The sequence below is a fragment of the Chiloscyllium punctatum genome, chromosome 38, assembly GCF_047496795.1.
Source record: "Chiloscyllium punctatum isolate Juve2018m chromosome 38, sChiPun1.3, whole genome shotgun sequence".
In the NCBI taxonomy this organism is placed as follows: domain Eukaryota; kingdom Metazoa; phylum Chordata; class Chondrichthyes; order Orectolobiformes; family Hemiscylliidae; genus Chiloscyllium; species Chiloscyllium punctatum.
Window position 1 is genome coordinate 16,679,410 of NC_092776.1, and position 20,141 is coordinate 16,699,550.

A 20,141-nucleotide genomic window follows, 5' to 3' on the forward strand; every position below is an offset into this window, starting at 1 on the left:
CCTCCACCCTTTTGTCTGATTCTTGAGTTTGTCATGTGTTATCTGTCTGTCTGTGTGCAGTGGACCATTTAGCATGTTTTGGGTTTTAGTATTTGATCAATCCAAGTACTGGTGTTTGTCATCAGTTGAACCTGATTCTTTGTTTTAGAAACTCAAGTCTAAATCATGAAAAGAGGGAGCACTCAGGCATACCTCTGGGTAGGAGAGAGCAGACAATGTTATTATGCTCTTGGAATTTGGTTTGTGATTTGGATCAACCTCCGTTTAACTCGTATTGAGTACAACAACAGCCTAGACTTACAATAATTCAGTACAAATGAATATGAAACTTATAACACTTCTCCAAAAATATTGTGTTTCTATTGTAGAATTAGAATTTTATAATTGTAAGAGTTAAAAACTTGAAGTAAGAGAACAGGTTATATGAACTTGGATTGTATTACCTTGAGTTTAGAATATAGAAGGATGATCCAATCAGATATTTGGAAATGTTTAATTTCAGAGCAAGTATTTACTTGGAAAGCAGTAAGAACCACAAAACATTATACAAACAAATGCTATTCCAGTGAAAAGGATTCCGTCTGGAATTGGTAGACAGTAGCACCCATGATACAGGTCTCCTGAAGCAGTATCATGTTTTGTGAAGGCTGCTTCTCAATTGAATAGATGCAGAGAAACTGTTAACTTCGGTTTTAAATAGGAGACCCCTTATTTTTTAAACTGTATTCTCTTGTTTCAGACTGCTGCTCCAGGGGAAATGTGCTTTCAGTATCTACCCTGTGAAGCACTACAGAATCTTTTTTTTCTTAATAAAATCAATTCTTATTCTTCTAAACTCCAATAAGAAGGGAACCAACCTGTTCAATTTTTACTCAAAGGTCAATCCCTTCTTTCCAGGAATAACCCTCCTGAACTTTCTCTGAACAGTTTCCAAAGCAAGTACAGTGTTGTTTGATACAATGTTGATCAATATGCTGTATATTCTTTTACAGCATTGGGTTTTTATGGCTTCCAAGTTAGGTCAATCTTACTCGCCCAATCCAACTGATAATCCCCAGCCTCAGCCTAACTCTGGTCTGACTTGACTTTCTTGGTCCTCTACCCTCAGCTGTGACTTTCCCCTCAACTTGCTTCTCTCATGGTTCTTTCTCTGTTCCTGCATAGGATCACCTATCTGGTTCAGCTATAACTATGTTCCAATTTCTGGACCCAGGCAACCATGTTATAATGGACTTACACTGTATATCTCTCCTTGAATAAGTAAACCAAAACTGTACACAGTACTCTCTGCTCTGCTCTGGTTTTGCTAATGTTCTATTAAGCAAGACTTTGCTAACTTTAATTTCCACTATCTTTGCAATAAAGGCCAACATTCCATTTCCCTTCCTAACTACTTGTACACACTTTAGTTTTGTGTTTCATGTACAAGACATCCAGGTCTCTCTGTACTGCAACAATCTGACTCAATTTAAGCAATGTTCTGTCTACCAATTGGAATCCCTCATGCTTTGCCACATTTCACTCCACTCTCACCTATCTTCCAACCATTCACTATATCCCTCTGCAGTCTGTGACATCTCTTAACTTGTTTCCTATCTACCTTGCTATCAGCAAATTTGATAATAATACAATCTGTCCTTTCATGCAATTTATTAACAGAAATTGCAAATACTTAATGCCACACTGATCACTCTTGCACTTCACAAGTTACAATTTGTCAACCCAAAACTTAACTTGAATCTCTGTATCATGTTAGTTATCCAGTCCTTTTATCCATTTCAGATATCACCCTCAAATCCATGATTTAATGTGAAACCTTGCAAATGCTTTTCGGAAATCCAAGTAAACTGAATCAGCCAGTTTCTCTTTATCAACTCCATTGTTGCACTCAATTGTCTTTTCCGACAATATGCAGATGGGATAGTCATTCAATATTTATTTCATTTTATAGGTCAACTACTTATTGTTCTCTTTAAAATTTAGCACACATCACGCACTTGATTAAGAGAATTATAAATGGTGCCCATTATTCCTAGAAAAGGAGCAATGTGGCAATTTTAGTAATGATTATACATGAATTCAGTATCTGGTGGGATAGATATTCACAGCTGTTATTACATGCAGTGTCTTCAAGACTTTAGTGATTAGGTGATTTATGGAGAATATAAAAATGAAGTCAAGATGTTGCTTAAATCAAAAAATGTGTGGATTCTTCTGGTTATGCAAAGATTGATTAACACCACAAAGCATTGCAGAGATTCCTATTCCTTTTGATTTCTGGGGAGCAGCAAGAACTATAAGCAATTGTATAAACAAATGCTATCCTAGAAAGAATGGATTCTGCCTAGAATTGGGATAAAGGAGCACCCATTATGCAGGCCTCCTAAAGCAAAATAATGTTTTGTAAAGGATGCGCTTCCAAAGGTGCATGGATTTGATTTGGACTTCCCTCAGTTGGTTATCAGTCATAAAGACCACTTCCTCCTGCAGTTTATGTTCTCTGGAGCTGCAGGTGCCTGGCAATCAGTGTAATATCGCCCTTTTTGTATCAAGGTCTGAACAGTTAGCTGTTGGGCTGCAGCAGTTCAAGAAGGCATGTCATCACCACCTTCTCAAGGGCAACCAGGGACGAGCAATAAATGTTGGCCAGCCAACGATGCCCGTATCCCATAGATGAATATATTAAAACAAAATGTTGGCTCAGCCTCATCAAATGCACCTCCCCTCACAAATCCTTCCCAACCCTCTTTGTGGCTCTGTAATTCATTTCGGTGCCTGATGACCCTGAAGCCTTGATTATCCTGCAACTAATCTCTCTGGGTCTGATAACTGTGAATCTCTGTAGAACTGTCCCCCTACAAATCTTTGTTATGATTCTGTTACTATGCACCCCCACCAATGTGCTGACCTTATAGTACACACTCCTAACTTGTTGAACACGTGCCCTTGACTTGTATACCCTGCACCATCCAATCTGTGGACCCTGCTCACCAACCTGTTGGTTCAGCCTTTGCCCGCAATGTCTTGACCCCATGCCATCTCAACCTTTTTGAAGCTGCATGCCCCAATCTGCTGACCCTGCTCTCCCAGTTTAATATGCTGATCCTGTGGGGCATCATGATCTGGTACCCATGTAACCTGCTGAATCTGTGGTCCGCCACCCTGGACATGACCATATGTACTCCCTAGATTTGCTGATCCAGCATCTCCCCCTACACACAACTTGCTAACCCAGCGTCCCCTCCTTTTGCACCTGGTGTTCCTGTCCTTTAATATTAGCAATGTGTAAGTTTAAATTCTTCAGTTTTTGGTCTGTTGTACACAGATTTTCTTTATGTTGTAACGTAAGGCTATGGTTTGTGCATCAGTTTGATTTGATGTTACATGCAGCTGTATGACTTACAACTTGGTATTCACAGTTAGTAAATCTTACAGTAATTCAGCAAGGATTTAATTAGGTTTAGTTGTGATATACAACATAACACTTTAATATCTCTCGCCTTTATTATAGTTGTTGAAAGTATAGTTGAAACCCAGTTGATGGTTCATTGCCAAGTAGAAATTGGCATTATTATAGAGATGAATGGAGAGTTTAACAATGTTTTGAGTGATTAACTGTCTTTGGTTAAATTAGACTTGCACTTCAGACTCTGCCACATTACGTTTACTTTAGTAGTAGTACAAGAAACTATGCCCATTCATATTTACCAGGCCCCATTCCCATGGAAAGTGATTTCCTTCCATTGCTCATGTTTGTATGGTGTCACAGTGTCATACTTTAATTGTTCACAAGGATCCAGTTATGTGTCTTGTCCCACCCCTGTGTGAGCATTGTCGTTGTGTGTGTGAAGGCAGGATATCCCATCTTTTGTCTCCTGTGCCTGTGTTAGGAGCCACAGTGTGAACAGGGGGAATTTTATCACTCGATTTTTTTAGGAAACCACAGCAGTAGATTTGTTTGTGTCTATTACTGAAGTCATGAAAACCATGAACTACGACAATTTTATATAGTTTTCTAACATTGGATCTGGAAGAAGTAAGTTTTGCTCAAAAGATATCATGGGGCTAAATACATCAGAGAAACTGAATAGTCGTTTCACGCAAGACAAATTATCACAATATTGAAGGATAGTGGGATAAATTAGATTTTTTGCCTTGTGGTCAGTACACTAAATAAGCTCAGCAACATCGTTAGTATGTAGTGGGTAAACTGCAAGTTTATAAGCTTACCAAATAGTGGAAATATAGGTAATATGAAAGATGCACTAAATAGAAAAGATCATTCAATCCCTTGTGCTTGTACCAGTCAAAAGCATGCCAGCCTGTTGAAGACCACTTTCCAGCTCTTCAACTTGCAGGCTGTGGACTTCAAGTGCTCATCGGAGTGTTTTTTAAATATGATGAGGATTTCTGTCTTTTAGCTGCCTTCCAGGCAGTGAGTTCCAGACCCCATCATTTCTGAATAAAAATACTTTTAATTCTTTAATTTTTCTATCAGTTTCTTTAAACCTCTGCCTTTTGGGATTGGCTTGTCGACCATTCATTTTCAATTTAATTAGGATAGAATTAATTAACCTGTTAAGTAACTCTACCCGTTGTTAATAACCGAAAAACTACCATCTGTTTTTAGCATATTGTGACTGTGTATTCCATATGGCTAGTTTGTGGCTTGTATTATCAATCATTCTCTGTGCATCTCACAATGGTCCCTCATTAGGAACAGGAGTTTCTCCAGAAGCAGCAGCAGGAGTTGGATGGAGCACTGAAGAAAATTATCCATCAGCACAAACTGGAGCTTGCTACCATTGAACGCGAGTGTCTCAACAACAAACAGCAGCTGATGAGAGGTGAGACCTAACACTGGGAGGACAAGTGTGCAACAGATTTGTGTGATGTGATAGAGGGACAGCAGCACTATTTTTGCCTCTTTTTATTTTAGCCAGAGAGGCAGCAATTTGGGAACTGGAGGAGCGGCACCTACAAGAAAAACATCAACTTCTCAAGCAGCAGTTGAAAGATCAATACTTCATGCAGAGGCACCAACTTTTAAAAAGGCATGAGAAGGTCAGCATGTAGTCTGCTATTCACTGTATTTATATGACTGTCTACAACTATAACTTGTCAGTAGAGTGAGCCAAATGTAAAAATGTTGGGGTCTGAGGAGTTATTGGAAAGTGTTAATTGTCCGAGTAGGTCTCCTATACTGCAGGAACACAAACCACCTCCTTTTGTTGCCCTCTCCATTCTTTCTATGTTCTTGTTGTTCTCCCTTTAGTGCAATCTCCTGCCTCTGTGTTTATGATTTGTAAAGCTGTCCTTTATTTGCCCTACAATGTTAGATCAAAGCATTTCAAATAAGGAGTGAATATTTGTGCATGTGTTGACTTGACTTGTTGGCCAATAGCCTGTATTTTCTTCATAAACAGGAAATGGAACAGATGCAGAGATACAACCAGCGACTTATCGAGGATCTGAAGAATCGACAAACTCAGGAGAGAGCCAGGTTGCCCAAAATCCAGCGCAGTGAAGCCAAGACCCGGATGGCCATGTTCAAAAAGAGTCTGCGAATTGGCTCCTCGAGCTCACCAGAACAAGACCGGGAGAAAATTAAACAGGTAAGGGCAGCTGCTCCACAATGTCTGTTCCCTGCCTCTTTGACTATAGTTCTTAATAAACATTGGCCCAGGACAAATAATGACGGAAGATTGTAGGAATCAAGGACTGAGAGCATATTTACGCCCTGAATTCTGGAATACACTCTCCAACTCTGCTCCTCTCACTTTTTTGAATTTTATGAAATTGCTTAAACTTGTGGTCAGCTGACCTAATATCTCCTTACGTGACTGTCATATTTTGTTTTTATCTGATGCACTTGAGAGGCTTATTACATTGAAGATACAAGTTGCTGTTGTTAAAGTTGGCAAATTGGCTTCCATTTTTTTCTACATCACAACATTCAGAAGTATGTTATTACAGCAAAGCAGTTGGGATGTTGTAAGCCCGTCAAATGCACAATAGATAATAGAGCAGAAGGGAGATACAAAGTAGGTCAGAATTACAATGTAGAGTAGAGGAGAGGTGGCTGAAGGCATGAGGTCAAAGATTCACAGGTGACCAGAGGACTTTTTGCTTAATGCATTTGGTAAGAATGTGTTAGAGCAAAACTAACGTGATATGGATCACATTTTGGATGCAGAAATGGATGGACCAGGATGTACATGTGCACAGATCATTGAAGATAGTCGGGTAGGTGAAACATAAGATTAATAAAGCATATGGTGTTTTCGGTCTAATAAATAGGGGCATAGAGTACAAGAACAAGGAGGTGATGTTGAGGTTGTAGAAGACACTTGTTAGATGTCAGCTTGACTATTGTGCAGTTGTAGGTTTTACATTACAAGAACAATGCAAATTCATTGGAGAGATTCACAAGAATGGTTCCATGAATGAGACACTTCGGTTATGAGGATAGATTAAAGAAGTGGGACTGTTTTCCTTGGAGAGAAGAATGCTAAGAGGACATTTTCAAAATTATGAGCAAGATGGATCAAATAGGTAGGGAGAGATGTACTCACTTGTAACAGGAGAAAAAACGATAGAGCGATTTAAAGTGATGTACAAGCAAACATGCTTGATGTGAGAAGTAGTAGTTAGAGTATTAAATACGCTGCCTGGAAATGTGGTAGAGGCAGGTTCTATAAAGACATTCAGTGACTGCGTTGGATGATTTTTTTTTCGGATAGAAATTATATGGGGAAAAGACAGGAGATTGGCATTAGGTAATCGAACCATTGCAGATGATTGGGTTGAAGGGCATCTTCCTTTGCTGTAACAATTCTGTGAAAATGAATTTGCAGAGCATTGGATCTTTATCGCTGAATATGCAGATACAAGGGTTGGTTAATAGAACATAGAACATAGAAGAATACAGCGCAGTACAGGCCCTTCAGCCCTCGATGTTGCGCCGATCAAAGCCCACCTAACCTACACTAACCCACTATCCTCCATATACCTATCCAATGCCCGCTTAAATACCCATAAAGAGGGAGAGTCCACTACTGCTACTGGCAGGGCATTCCATGAACTTACGACTCGCTGAGTGAAGAACCTACCCCTAACATCAGTCCTATATCTACCCCCCCTTAATTTAAAGCTATGCCCCCTTGTAATAGCTGACTCCATACGTGGAAAAAGGTTCTCACTGTCAACCCTATCTAACCCCCTAATCATCTTGTAAAGGTAAGGGAGAATTCATGAGAGAAAAAAATATCCGAGGGAGTGTATGTTCAGGAAATGGGAGGGTTGCCAGGCATCAAGAGATTTCAAAGATAATGTGGGGTTCAGTTTTGAAGTGATTGAAAAGCAAGAATGAGAATTTTAAATTTGAGCTGTTGGAGACCTTTATTTTGAACTCTTTGTTTTAGAATGTGGGCATCAGCAGCAAGGCATTTGTTGCCTATTCCTAATAGGCCTTGAACTGATTAGCCTGGTAGACCATGCTTGACTAATTTTCTGGAATTTTTTGAGGATGTAACTCCGAAGATGGACGAGGGAGATCCAGTAGATGTAGTGTACCTGGACTTTCAGAAACCTTTTGATAAAGTCCCACATAGGAGGTTAGTGAGCAAATTTAGGGCACATGATATTGGGGGCAAAGTACTAACTTGGACTGAAAGTTGGTTGGCTGATAGGAAACAAAGAGTAATGATAAATGGCTCCATTTCGGAATGGCAGGCAGTGACCAGTGGGGTACTGCAGGGATCAGTACTGGGACCGCAGCTTTTTACAATATATGTTAATGATATAGAAGATGGTATTAGTAATAACATTAGCAAATTTGTTGATGATACTAAGGTAGGTGGCAGGGTGAAATGTGATGAGGATGTTAGGAGATTACAGGGTGACCTGGACAAGTTAGGTGAGTGGTCAGATGCATGTCAGATGCAGTTTAATGTGGATAAATGTATGGTTATCCACTTTGGTGGCAAGAACAGGAAGGCAGATTACTACCTAAATGGAATCAATTTAGGGAAAGGGGCAGTACAAAGAGATCTGGGTGTTCTTGTACAGCAATCAATGAAGGTAAGCATGCAGGTACAGCAGGTAGTGAAGAAGGCTAATAGCATGCTGGCCTTCATAACAAGAGGGATTGAGTATAGAAGCAAAGAGGTTCTTCTGCAGCTGTACAGGGCCCTGGTGAGACCACACCTGGAGTACTGTGTGCAGTTCTGGTCTCCAAATTTGAGGAAAGACATTCTGGCTATTGAGGGAGTGCAGCGTAGGTACACGAGGTCAATCCCTGGAATGGCGGGATTACCTTACACTGAAAGACTGGAACGACTGGGCTTGTATACCCTTGAGTTTAGAAGACTGAGAGGGGATCTGATTGAGACATATAAGATTATTAAAGGATTGGACACTCTGGAGGCAGGAAACATGTTTCTGCTGATGGGTGAGTGCCGAACCAGAGGACACAGCTTAAAAATATGGGGTAGACCATTTAGGACAGAGATGAGGAGAATCTTCTTCACCCAGAGAGTGGTGGCTCTGTGGAATGCTGTGCCCCAGAGGGCAGTGGAGGCCCAGTCTCTGGATTCATTTAAGAAAGAGTTGGATAGAGCTCTCAAGGATTGTGGAATCAAGGGTTATGGAGATAAGGCAGGAACAGGATACTGATTAAGGATAATCAGCCATGATCATATTGAATGGTAGTGCAGGCTCGAAGGGCAGAATGACCTACCCCTGCACCTATTGTCTATTTCAGAAGGTAGTCCCACATTACTAGAGTCATATGTAAACTATACTCCCTAAAGGCAGATCTTACAACAATCTATTCATGTTCACAGTTATGGAGACTATTTTCAATTGCAAATTTATTAATAGAATTTGCATATCTCCAGAGCATTAGATTGACCATTTCAATTACTAATCTTGTGACATTACCACTGTGCCACTGCCCCTTTGGAAAACAACAGATTAGGGACAGCATATATTTCTCTCTTTATTGTACTTTTGATCTGTTGCTGTGTGTAACTGTGTCATTAATCTGAAATCTACTTAATGGATTTTAAACATTTAATAAATTGTTACATTACTGTTAGAAATCAAGTTCAATTATTAGTGAAAGCCAAGAGCTATTTTTCTGTCTATCAATTCTACTGATTAATTTTACATATTTATAAATTCACTTTAGTGTAGAACATAGGCAGAACAACACAATAGCAATAGACTATCGAATGATAAAGAGATCATGCTGAGCTACCTCTACATTTTTCTGGTATGTAACTTAAAATTTAAGTATTAATACTGCAGGATGGTATCCACTTATTCCATACATGAGCTATACAAGTTTCAGTTAGAGGGAAAAATAACTAGCTCATGGAATCTAACTTACTGTGATCATAGAGAGTTAGGAGAACTTTGAATTGTAATTGTTCTGACTAACTCACTGAACAAATCCAGTTACCTGATCAGTTAGTGGCTAGCAATTATTCTCACTGTGTTTTATCTGGACAGTTTGCTAGCCAGGAGGAGAAGAGACAGAAAAATGAAAGGCTACAGCAGCACCAGAAACATGAAAATCAGATGAGAGACCTTCAGCTCCAGTGTGACGCCAATATTCGGGAATTGCAGCAGCTACAGGTAAAATTACATATAGCGCACGTGTCATAAGTAATCCAAGAGACACTGCCAACCAGTGTTCCTTCCAGTTTTTCTGGGGACTGTGCAGAACTCAGAAGTTCATTAAGCATAATTTATATTGCAATTTATTTTGCAGTTTGTTTATTAATAATTAAAAATATGCATTTATATTATTTTATGGTTGCAGATATTCTACCTGCTAAAATAAACAAAATTGTTTGGTCAACTCGGCAGTCTGGGGTCCATTTTAATGGTGGCACTGTGTACACTGCATATATTAAGTGGTCGTGAATTTATTTACTGTTTTTTGCACCTGACCTTATTTGCTGCCCAATGGTGGTATATCCATAATTCTATTCGTTTTAAAATAGCGATGGAAAAGGATAGACCAGATCTAAAAGTTGAAGTTCTAAATTGGAGAAAGGCCAATTTTGACAGTATTAGGCAAGAACTTTCGAAAGCTGATTGGAGGCAGATGTTCATAGGTAAAGGGATGGCTGGAAAATGGGAAGCCTTCAGAAATTAAATACCAAGAATCCAGAGAAAGTATATTCCTGTCAGGGTGAAAGCGAAGGCTGGTAGGTATAGGGAATGCTGGATGACTAAAGAAATCGAGGGTTCGGTTAAGAAAAAGAAGGAAGTATATGTCAGGTATAGACAGGACAGATCGAGTGAATCCTTAGACGAGTATAAAGGAAGTAGGAGTATACTTAAGAGGGAAATCAGGAGGGCAAAACGGGGACATGAGATAGCTTTGACAAATAGAATTAAGGAGAATCCAAAGGGTTTTTACAAATATATTAAGGACAAAAGGGTAACTAGGGAGAGAATAGGGCCCCTCAAAGATCAGCAAGGCAGCCTTTGTGTGGAGCCACAGAAAATGGGGGAGATACTAAATGAATATTTTGCATCAGTATTTACTGTGGAAAAGGATATGGAAGATATAGACTGTAGGGAAATAGATGGTGACATCTTGCAAAATGTCCAGGTTACAGAGGAGGAAGTGCTGGATGTCTTGAAATGGTTAAAGGTTGATAAATCCCCAGGACCTGATCAGGTATACCTGAGAACTCCGTGGGAAGCTAGAGAAGTGATTGCTGGGCCTTTTGCAGAGATATTTGTATTATCGGTAGTCACAGGTGAGGTGCCAGAAGACTGGAGGTTGGCAAACATGGTGCCACTGTTTAAGAAGGGCGGTAAAGACAAGCCAGGGAACTATAGACCGGTGAGCCTGACCTCAGTGGTGGGCAAGTCGTTGGAGGGAATCATGAGGGACAGAATGTACATGTATTTGGAAAGGCAAGGATTGATTAGGGATAGTCAAACATGGCTTTGTGCATGGGAAATCATGTCTCTCAAACTTGATTGAGTTTTTTTGAGGAAGTAACAAAGAGGATTGACGAGGGCAGAGCAGTAGATGTGATCTATATGGACTTCAGTAAGGCTTTCGACAAGGTTGCCCATGGGACACTGATTAGCAAGGTTAGATCTTGTGGAATACAGGAAGAACTAGCCATTTGGATACAGAACTGGCTCAAAGGTAGAAGGCAGAGGGTGGTGGTGGAGAGTTGTTTTTCAGACTGGAGGCCTGTGACCAGTGGAGTGCCACAAGGATCGGTGCTGGGCCCTCTACTTTTTGTCATTTACATAAATGATTTGGATGCGAGCATAAGAGGTACAGTTAGTAAGTTTGCAGATGACAACAAAATTGGAGGTGTAGTGGACAGTGAAGAGGGTTACCTCAGATTACAACAGGATCTGGACCAGATGGGCCAATGGGCTGAGAAATGGCAAATGGAGTTTAATTTGGGTAAATGCAAGGTGCTGCATTTTGAGAAAGCAAATCTTAGCAGGACTTATACACTTAATGCTTGAAAATGTGTTGCTGGAAAAACAGAGCAGGCCAGGCAGCATCAAAGGAACAGGAGAATCGACGTCTTGGGCATAAGCCCTTCTTCAGGAATGTTTCCTGAAGAGTATTGAGTATAGGAGTTGGGAGGTCATGTTGTGGCTGTACAGGACATTGGTTAGGCCACTGTTGGAATATCGCTTGCAATTCTGGTCTCCTTCCTGTCGGAAAGATGTTGTGAAACTTGAAAGGGTTCAGAAAAGATTTACAAGGATGTTGCCAGGGTTGGAGGATTTGAGCTATAGGGAGAGGCTGAACAGGCTGGGGCTGTTTTCCCTGGAGCATCAGAGGCTGAGGGGTGACCTTATATAAGTTTACAAAATTGAGGGGCATGGATAGGGTAAGTAGACAAAGTCTTTTTCCCTGGGGTCGGGGAGTCCAGAACTAGAGGGCATAGGGTTGGGGTGAGAGGGGAAAGATATAAAAGAGACCTAAGGGGCAGCTTTTTCACGCAGAGGGTGGTACGTGTATGGAATGAGCTGCCAGAGTATGTAGTGGAGGCTGGTACAATTGCAACATTTAAGAGGCATTTGGATGGGTATATGAACAGGAAGGGTTTGGAGGGAAATGGGCCGGGTGCTGGCAGGTGGGACTAGATTGGGTTGGGATACCTGGTCGGCATGGACGGGTTGGTCCGAAGCGTCTGTTTCCATGCTGTACATCTCTATGACTCTGATACCTTATCCAGATGAAATGTTCAATTTGATGCAAATTAATTCATACAAGTAACCTATTTCTATTTCTGGATTTGCACTTAATCAAATTCATGAGGCTAAATCCATGCTCATAGTCAGTACTTGATGCCTGAGATGTCCAAAAAAAAAGGAGATATTACGAACTGGTCAACTTTGAGGGTACAGTCAACCAACTCACTAAATGTTTGAACAGAACCCACCTTGATATTTTCCACAATCACTTTTTTTTTAAATCGGGGTAATGTTCAGATATCTTTGTGGCCACCCTCTCCTCAGAGTTTGATATGTGGAATATTTCAGTATTGGTGGCAGAACACTGTCTTTTAAAAATGCATAAATTTGCTTTCCAGATCGTCACATAGCAGTTAAATAAATGAAGGATTGTGGTCATGTCCAATCACTGTTAAAAGCAACCTGTACCACCTTAATGAACTCCAATGAACATCTTCACCTCGATATTGAGTCATAAGTTTATTGATCTTGGACTTCGCAAATTGTATAGCTTCATTTGTTGGCAGACAGGTGCTCTGCAAGTGTTTGCACAGTAATGCCAGTTCATATTGCACAGAGTTGAGAGCTGTCAGTGCAATGTGATATTTTGGCTTGGTGAGCAGTTTCAGATAATATTTGTTAATTATTCACTTACTGTACAGTACTTGATTGAGACATTTTAGTTTTGCAATAGTGCACTCTCAAAAAGTGTCTTGACAGCCACTTCACTTCATTCAGAGATGGAAGTGCCACTGAATCACACTCTGTGCCTTGGTAAAATTCTAAAATTATCCATCACAGTTGATCCAGTGAACAATGTAGATGTTATTCTTAGAAGCATTTCAATGTCTTAAATAATTGTACCCAAGCATCATCTGTTCCCAGTCCTCCTCTGTGAGCAATGCAGTGCAGTCCAAATGTTTGGTTTCACATCGCAAGACTCCAGTTACTTCATTTTCCTTTCCCAGTGTAACGGGAGGCTCCATCTGATGCAAATATTTCCATCTTGTGTAAATCAAGGCCATTGTTGACATAAAAGAGCTTGAATGCTATGACAATACAGTCAGTTTCAAAATTAGTCAAAAACAGTCTTGTCAGCATGTTTAGATTCTGGTCAAAATGATATACAAAATCAAAATTTTTCCTATTGAAATGTATGTACTTTGGTCCACTGTCTGTGTGTGAAAACATGATTTGTGCATTTCAAACAAGAACAGTTTCTTATGACAAAGCCAAATGCACTCCACAAATTCAAAGGTGTAATGCTTGATGTGCCAGCTCTCAATAATTGTTGTGTACTTCATCAAATGATTATGATTGTTTTGCATGGTAAGCATGGACATGTTCATTTTCACTGCAAGTATGACATTGCTAACGAGAACTTTCACCAAAGCGGACAGACTCTAAACTTATCAAGAAAGCAAATTTTAAAGAACCAAAGAGAAATTTGCACGATGTGTTAGTTACTTCTGGAATAGTGGTTTGCTTCTCAGACCGCGTTCTTGATTCTCCTCGTCACTGCTAAGAAGAATGAGATCTATAGAAACATGAACCCATTCCTACAGCCTTTTGACTCACATTCCTGACTGGAATTGATGTTTTAGATTAGATTCCTTACAGTGTGGAAACAGGCCCTTCAGCCCAACAAGTCCACACCGACTCTCCGAAGAGTAATCCACCAAGACCCATTTCCCTCTGACTAATGCACCTGACACTATGGGCAATTTAGGATAGCCAGTTCACCTGACCTACACATCTTTGGAGTGTGGGAGGAAACCGGAGCACCCAGAGGAAACTCCACACAGACAGTTGCCCAAGGCTGGAATTGAACCTGGGACCCTGGTGCTGTGAGGTAGCAGTGTGACCTGGCTTTTTAGCCTTCCCTCATCACAGATTTCATAAATAGCCTCGAACTGGTATATAATTGTGTGTGACCAAGTACCAGTTAATTTCTGAAGGCCTGAGCTTTCTGGTGGTGCATGGAGGATCCTGGAATTCATGAGCTGTCCATCAATCTCACCTTCTCCCATCCCTCTATCTCACCAACTCATCATCTCCTCATAGCAATCTATTTCTCCTTTCTATATCCCTCAGTCACTTCTTTCCCCAACTACCCACCTTCTCCCTATGTCCCTCAATCTGACTTATTTATCTTTTCCCTCCACTGCCACCTACTGTGTAGGTCTACACATGGTGCAAATGTGCTGCATGTACAGTGGGTTAAAGATACTTCAGGACATTGGTTCTCAAACTGTTTTGATATGAGATCTTTTCAAATGAATTAAAGTCATCAAAAGCAGACCCCCAACTAAATAATTCTTTAAAATATAATTTTTACATTGAGTCCTAATGTTTTAACATTTCAGTATTGCTTTTATGAAATGGACAAAGTTAAAAGTCACAACAGATCACAGATTTTTAACTTTGTCCACCCAGTCCAATACCGGCACTTCCTATTTATGAAATGGATATTATTTACTCATCTGAACAAGATTAGTGTGTCTGCTTGTCCATGTCTGGTCTGCCTATCATCAGTAGGAGCATAAGCGTAGGGGGTGGTCAGTAAACACTGGCTCTCAGGAACCATAAACTCACCATATGCAGATCTAATGGCAGTAGAGAGCTCAATACACAAAAGGGACTACAAAGGAACCTTCCACATCTGACAGAAATTTACCTGTACTTTCACCACTACTTGTAGTCATCTACTTGTATCTGTTGCACCTGGTAGTCTCCTCTACGTCAGGGAGACAGGACACCAACTTGCAGATAGTTTCGGAGAACATCTCTGGTGCACCTACACCAACCAACCCTACCACCCCATGGCTGAACACTTTACATCCCCATCCCACTCCACCAAGGACATGTAGGTCCGGGGTTGCCTCCATCGCCAAACCCTAACCACCCAACACCTGGAGGAAGAACGCCACATCTTCTGCCTTGGGACCATGCAACCACACTGGATTAATGTGGATTTCACCAGTGGCACAGTGGTTAGCACTGCTGCCTCACAGCACCAGCGACCCGGGTTCAATTCCTGCCTCAGGCAATTGTCTGTGTGGAGTTTGCACATTCTCCCAGTGTCTGCGTGGGTTTCCTCCCACAGTCCAAAAATGTGCAGGTTAGGTGAATTGGCGATGCTAAACTGCCTGTAGTGTTAGGTGAAGGGGTAAATGTAGGGGAATGGGTCTGGGTGGGTTGCTCTTCGGAGGGTCAGTGTGGACTTGTTGGGCTGAAGGGCCTGTTTCCACACTAAGTAATCTAATCATTTCCTCATTTCCCCTCCCCCTACCTTATCCCAAACCTCCAACTCCACACCGCCCTCTTGACCTGTCCATTGTCTTTCCCATCTATCCACACCACCCTCCCCTCCAACCAATCACCTTCTCCCCCATCTCCATTTACCTGTTGCATTCTCCGTTACCTTCCCACCCCACCCCACCCCCCATTTATCTTAGCCCCTCAGCCCACAAGCCTCATTCCTGATGAAGGGTTTATGCCTGAAACATTGATTCCCCTGCTCCTCGGATGCTGCCTGAATTGCTGTGCTTTTCCAGCGCCACACTCTCCACTCTGATCTCCAGTATCTGCAATCTTCACTTTTTCACAAAGGGAACCCTGTACTCCCTGCCCGAAGGTCATTCCTACACTGTGAAATATTCACCCCCTGAAGGTTCCTAGCTCTGAGATGTCCCAAGGGGCTCCAAGCTGCTTTTAGACTTTTGAAAGCTAGACATAAGCTGCTCCAACTGATAACATTTACAACATGTGCTTGGCCAGGGCATAACCCACACGGTTCACGAACATTCAGTTGGACTGAGATGAGTTAATAGATTACTATTCTAGACTATAAATTTTTTATCTGATAAGTTTAATTTTAAGACATAAAAAGGTGAGATTTAAAAATTAAGCCTCATAATTAACTTTCATAGTTTTTTTTAATCTCAGCTGATTGTTTTTAAATGTACCCTCCATGATCTTTGTACCCTCAGGTTTTATAGTGTCGTAGAGATATACAGAATGGAAACAGACCATTTGGTCCAACTCATCCACACCGAACAGATATCCTAACCAAATCTAGTCCCATTTGCCAACACTTGGCCCATATTTCTCTAAACTGTTATTATTCATATACCTATCCAGATGTGTTTTAAATGTTGTAATTGTATCTGTCTCCATCACTTTAGCAATTTATTCCATACATGCACCACCCTTTGCATGAAAAGGTTGCCCCTTGAATCCCTTTTAAATTTTTTCCCCTCACCCTAAATCTATACCCTCTGGTTCTGCACTCACCCTTCCCAGAGAAAATACCTTGTCTATTTATCCTATTCATGCCCCTCATGATTTTATAAACCTCTATAAGGTTACCCCTCCGTCTTCAACACTCCAGGGAAAATAGCCCCAACCTACTCAGTCTCTCCCTATAGCTCAAATCCTCCAAGTCTGGCAACATCCTTGAAAATCTTTTCTGAACCCTTTCAAGTTTCACAACATCCTTATGATAGAAGGGAGGCCAGAATTGCACACACTATTCCAAAAGTGGCCTTGCTATTTCTTTCTCTTGGGACCAAGTCTCACATTACTCATCCAATTTCTACCCCTGAATTAGTTTTTATCCTGGTTTCATGTCGTCATTGCCATTGCCTTTTGCATCTGTGTTCATTTTTCTAAATCCCATTGCAGTTTGGTGACTTTCTTTGTTTAATCTCCTCCTCGTGGCAGAACGAAAAGTGCCATTTGCTAATCGAACATGAGACACACAAACTGAAGGAGGTGGATGAAGAGCATGGTCAGGAGCTGAAGGAGTGGAGGGACAAACTTAGACCCAGGAAGAAGGTACAGAAATCATTGAAGTATATTTACTTGGATTCAAATGTTTAGTTTGGAGTAAAATTTCTAATGTACTAAATGAAGGAATATTGGTAGCTGCGAGTACCAGTTTCAGCATTAAACACTCCAGGTGTCTCCACTATTGAAGCATTCCTTGTTCAATGCAACAAAATCGTTACAGTATCCAGTCTTGGACTGACAAGTAGCAAGTAACATTCACGCAACACAAATGGCAGGTAATGACCATCTCCAATAAGACACAATCTAATCAGTGTCCTTTAACATTCAATGGTGTCACCATCACTGAATTCCCCCACTATCAACATCCTTAGGGTTACCATTGACCAGAAACTCAACTGGACTTGCCACATAAACATAGTAGCTACAAGAACAGTCAGAGGTTGGGAATCTGTAGCGAATAACTCAATAAACTCCTCAGAGTCTGTCCACCATCTACAACGCACAGGTCAGGAGTGTGATGGAATACTTGTTGGGTCGAACTCCAACAACACAAGAAGTTTCACATCATCCATGACAAGGCAACCCACTTGATTGGTACGACATCCACTCCCTCCACCAGTGACGCTCAGTAACAGCAGTGTATCTTATCTACAAGATGAATTGTCACATATCGAGGTACAGTGAAAAGCTTTGTCTTCCGAGCATTACAGGCAGATCACATAGTTAAGTGGCATAGATAGTAAATATATAAGAGGATTCTTACTGCAGATTTCCAAAAGTTTGCGAGCATAAGAAAAAATGATTAAAGAAATAAGAGACAAAAGGGAAATTTTTAATTTTCAATGTAGACATTTGGTTGGTATCCTGGATATCTTTGTACATTATGCATTGCTGTAGAAATTCACTAAAGATCCTTAGACAACACCTTCCAAATCTACAACCAATTACATCTAAAATTACAAGGGCAGCACACAGACTGGAACATCACCACCTGCAAGTCTCCCTCCAAACTGCTTACCATCCTTACTTGGATATATGTTTCTGTTCCTTCACTGTCACTGGGTAAATATCTTGGAATTTCCTCCCTAATAGCACTGTGGGTCAACCCACCATGTGGACTGCAGAGGTTCAAGAAGGCAGCTCACCACCATCTTCTCAAGGGCAACAAGGGATGGGTAATGAAATGGTGATGTCCATGCCCCATGAGTAAATCATTTTTAAAAATCATTTAAACTATTGATAAGATAAAGAACTTTTTTTTTTCTTTTGCTTCTGTCCCAAATGTGAACCTCAGTGAAAATCCTGTTCATGACAGTCCTTGTTTCCATGTTTTCAACTTCCTGTACCAGCAATCTGGTGAACTCAACAACTTTTGCTCTTTGGTGGAAATAGCAGTAGTATGCCACCAAGTTTCCACTTTTTACATACCCTGTTATAACAGTACCTGTTATCCAGAATAGGCTAGACTCCCATTTTGTGGCTGTCCAGTTTAAAGGAATAAGTCAGTGAACAAGATGGATGATTGTGAATGTGAGGCTAAATCAGTTGAGGAAAAGATTGTTCATGTTCAGGCAGGCACATGGCTTGGTCATTACAGTAATGCACACTGTACAAAGATATCCATGATACCAGCCAAATGTCTAAACTGAAAATGAAAAATTCCCCTTTTGTCTCTTAATTATTTTTTTATTCACTGTTTTTCTTACGCTAACAAATCTTTGGAAATCTGTAGTAGGAATCCTCTTATTTGGAGTAACTCACCTGACTCACCAAAGTCTGTCCACCACCTCCAAGTTATGTTCCAGAAGTCTGATGGAATAGCTGAAAATGTGTTGCTGGAAAAGAGCAGCAGGTCAAGCAGCATCCAAGGAATAGGAGAATTGACGTTTCGGGCATAAGCCCTTCCTCAGTGATGGAATAGTACCCACTTGCCTGGATGGGTGCAGCTCCAATAATGCTCAAGAAGCTTGATGCTATTAGAACAACGCAAAATGCTTGATAGGCACCACATCCACAAGTGTCCAGTACCAATGTTCAGTAGCAGTAATGTGTACTATCAACAAGATGTACCTTAGAAATTCCTTAGACAGCACTTTCCAAACCCAAGACTCATGAACAAGGGCAGCAGAAACATGTGAACGCCATCACCTGCCAGTTCCCCTCCCAAGCCACACACCATTCCCGACTTGGAAATATATCACTTTTCCTTCACTCCTGTCACTGAGTCAAAATTCCTAGAATTACCTTCCTAAGCACATTGTGGCCCAACCTAAAGCATGTGCTCTACAGTGGTTTAAAAAGACCGCTCACCACCACCTTCTCAAGGATAACTCGAGACCAGTAGTAAATGTTGGCTAGTCAGTGACGGCCACATCTCAGAACTGAATTTTTTAAAAATGAAATATAATGTAGATAAATGAGGTTATCCTCTTTGGTATCAAAAACAGGAAGGCAGATTATTATCTGAATTATAACAGATTGGGAGAGGAGAAGGTATGATGAGAAGTGAGTGTCTTTGTACACCAGTCACTGAAAGTAAATATGGAGTTGCAACAGACAGTGAGGAATGAAAATGGTGTATTAGTCTTCATATTCAGAGAATTTGGGTACAGGAACAACAGTTTGCTGCAGTTGGTGACAGCACACCTGTGGAGTATTTCATGCAATTTTTGTCATCTGATTTGAGAAAGGATGCTGTTACTCCTAGAGGGAGTGCAATAAACATTTGCTAGACTGATGGCAGGACTGACATATGAAGAATCACTGGATCAGTTTGGATTATATTCACTGAATTAGAAGAATGAGGGGATCCCACAGCTTTAAAATACTAACAGACTTCACAAGTTACAATTTGGCAATTCAAAACTTGCATACTCAACTAACAGGATAACAAGATTCAAGTTATCCAGTCCTCCATCCATGCTAGAGAACACACCCAATTCCATGAATTCTTAGTTTATCTTTAATGTGAAAACTTCCAAATTTGTTTTGGAAGTCCACATAAACCACATCCGCTAGTTTCTCTTTATCAACCCCATTGCTGCATTCAATTGTCTTTTCTACCAATATGCAGATGGGATAGTCATTGAATAATTATTTCATGATACAGA

The 20,141-nt window shown here is 40.7% G+C and overlaps 1 protein-coding gene across 3 annotated transcripts in view; it reads left to right on the forward strand.

Moving 5' to 3' along the window:
* The window catches only part of slka (STE20-like kinase a), a 182,611-nt gene that overhangs the window by 155,385 nt on the left and 7,085 nt on the right, over nucleotides 1-20,141 (forward strand). For all 3 annotated transcript variants that reach the window (XM_072557283.1, XM_072557284.1, XM_072557285.1), the window contains 5 exons: nucleotides 4,718-4,847; nucleotides 4,940-5,064; nucleotides 5,427-5,615; nucleotides 9,517-9,642; nucleotides 16,963-17,076. In XM_072557283.1, coding sequence (XP_072413384.1) covers nucleotides 4,718-4,847; nucleotides 4,940-5,064; nucleotides 5,427-5,615; nucleotides 9,517-9,642; nucleotides 16,963-17,076 — 684 coding nt within the window. The remainder of the gene's footprint in view (nucleotides 1-4,717; nucleotides 4,848-4,939; nucleotides 5,065-5,426; nucleotides 5,616-9,516; nucleotides 9,643-16,962; nucleotides 17,077-20,141) is intronic.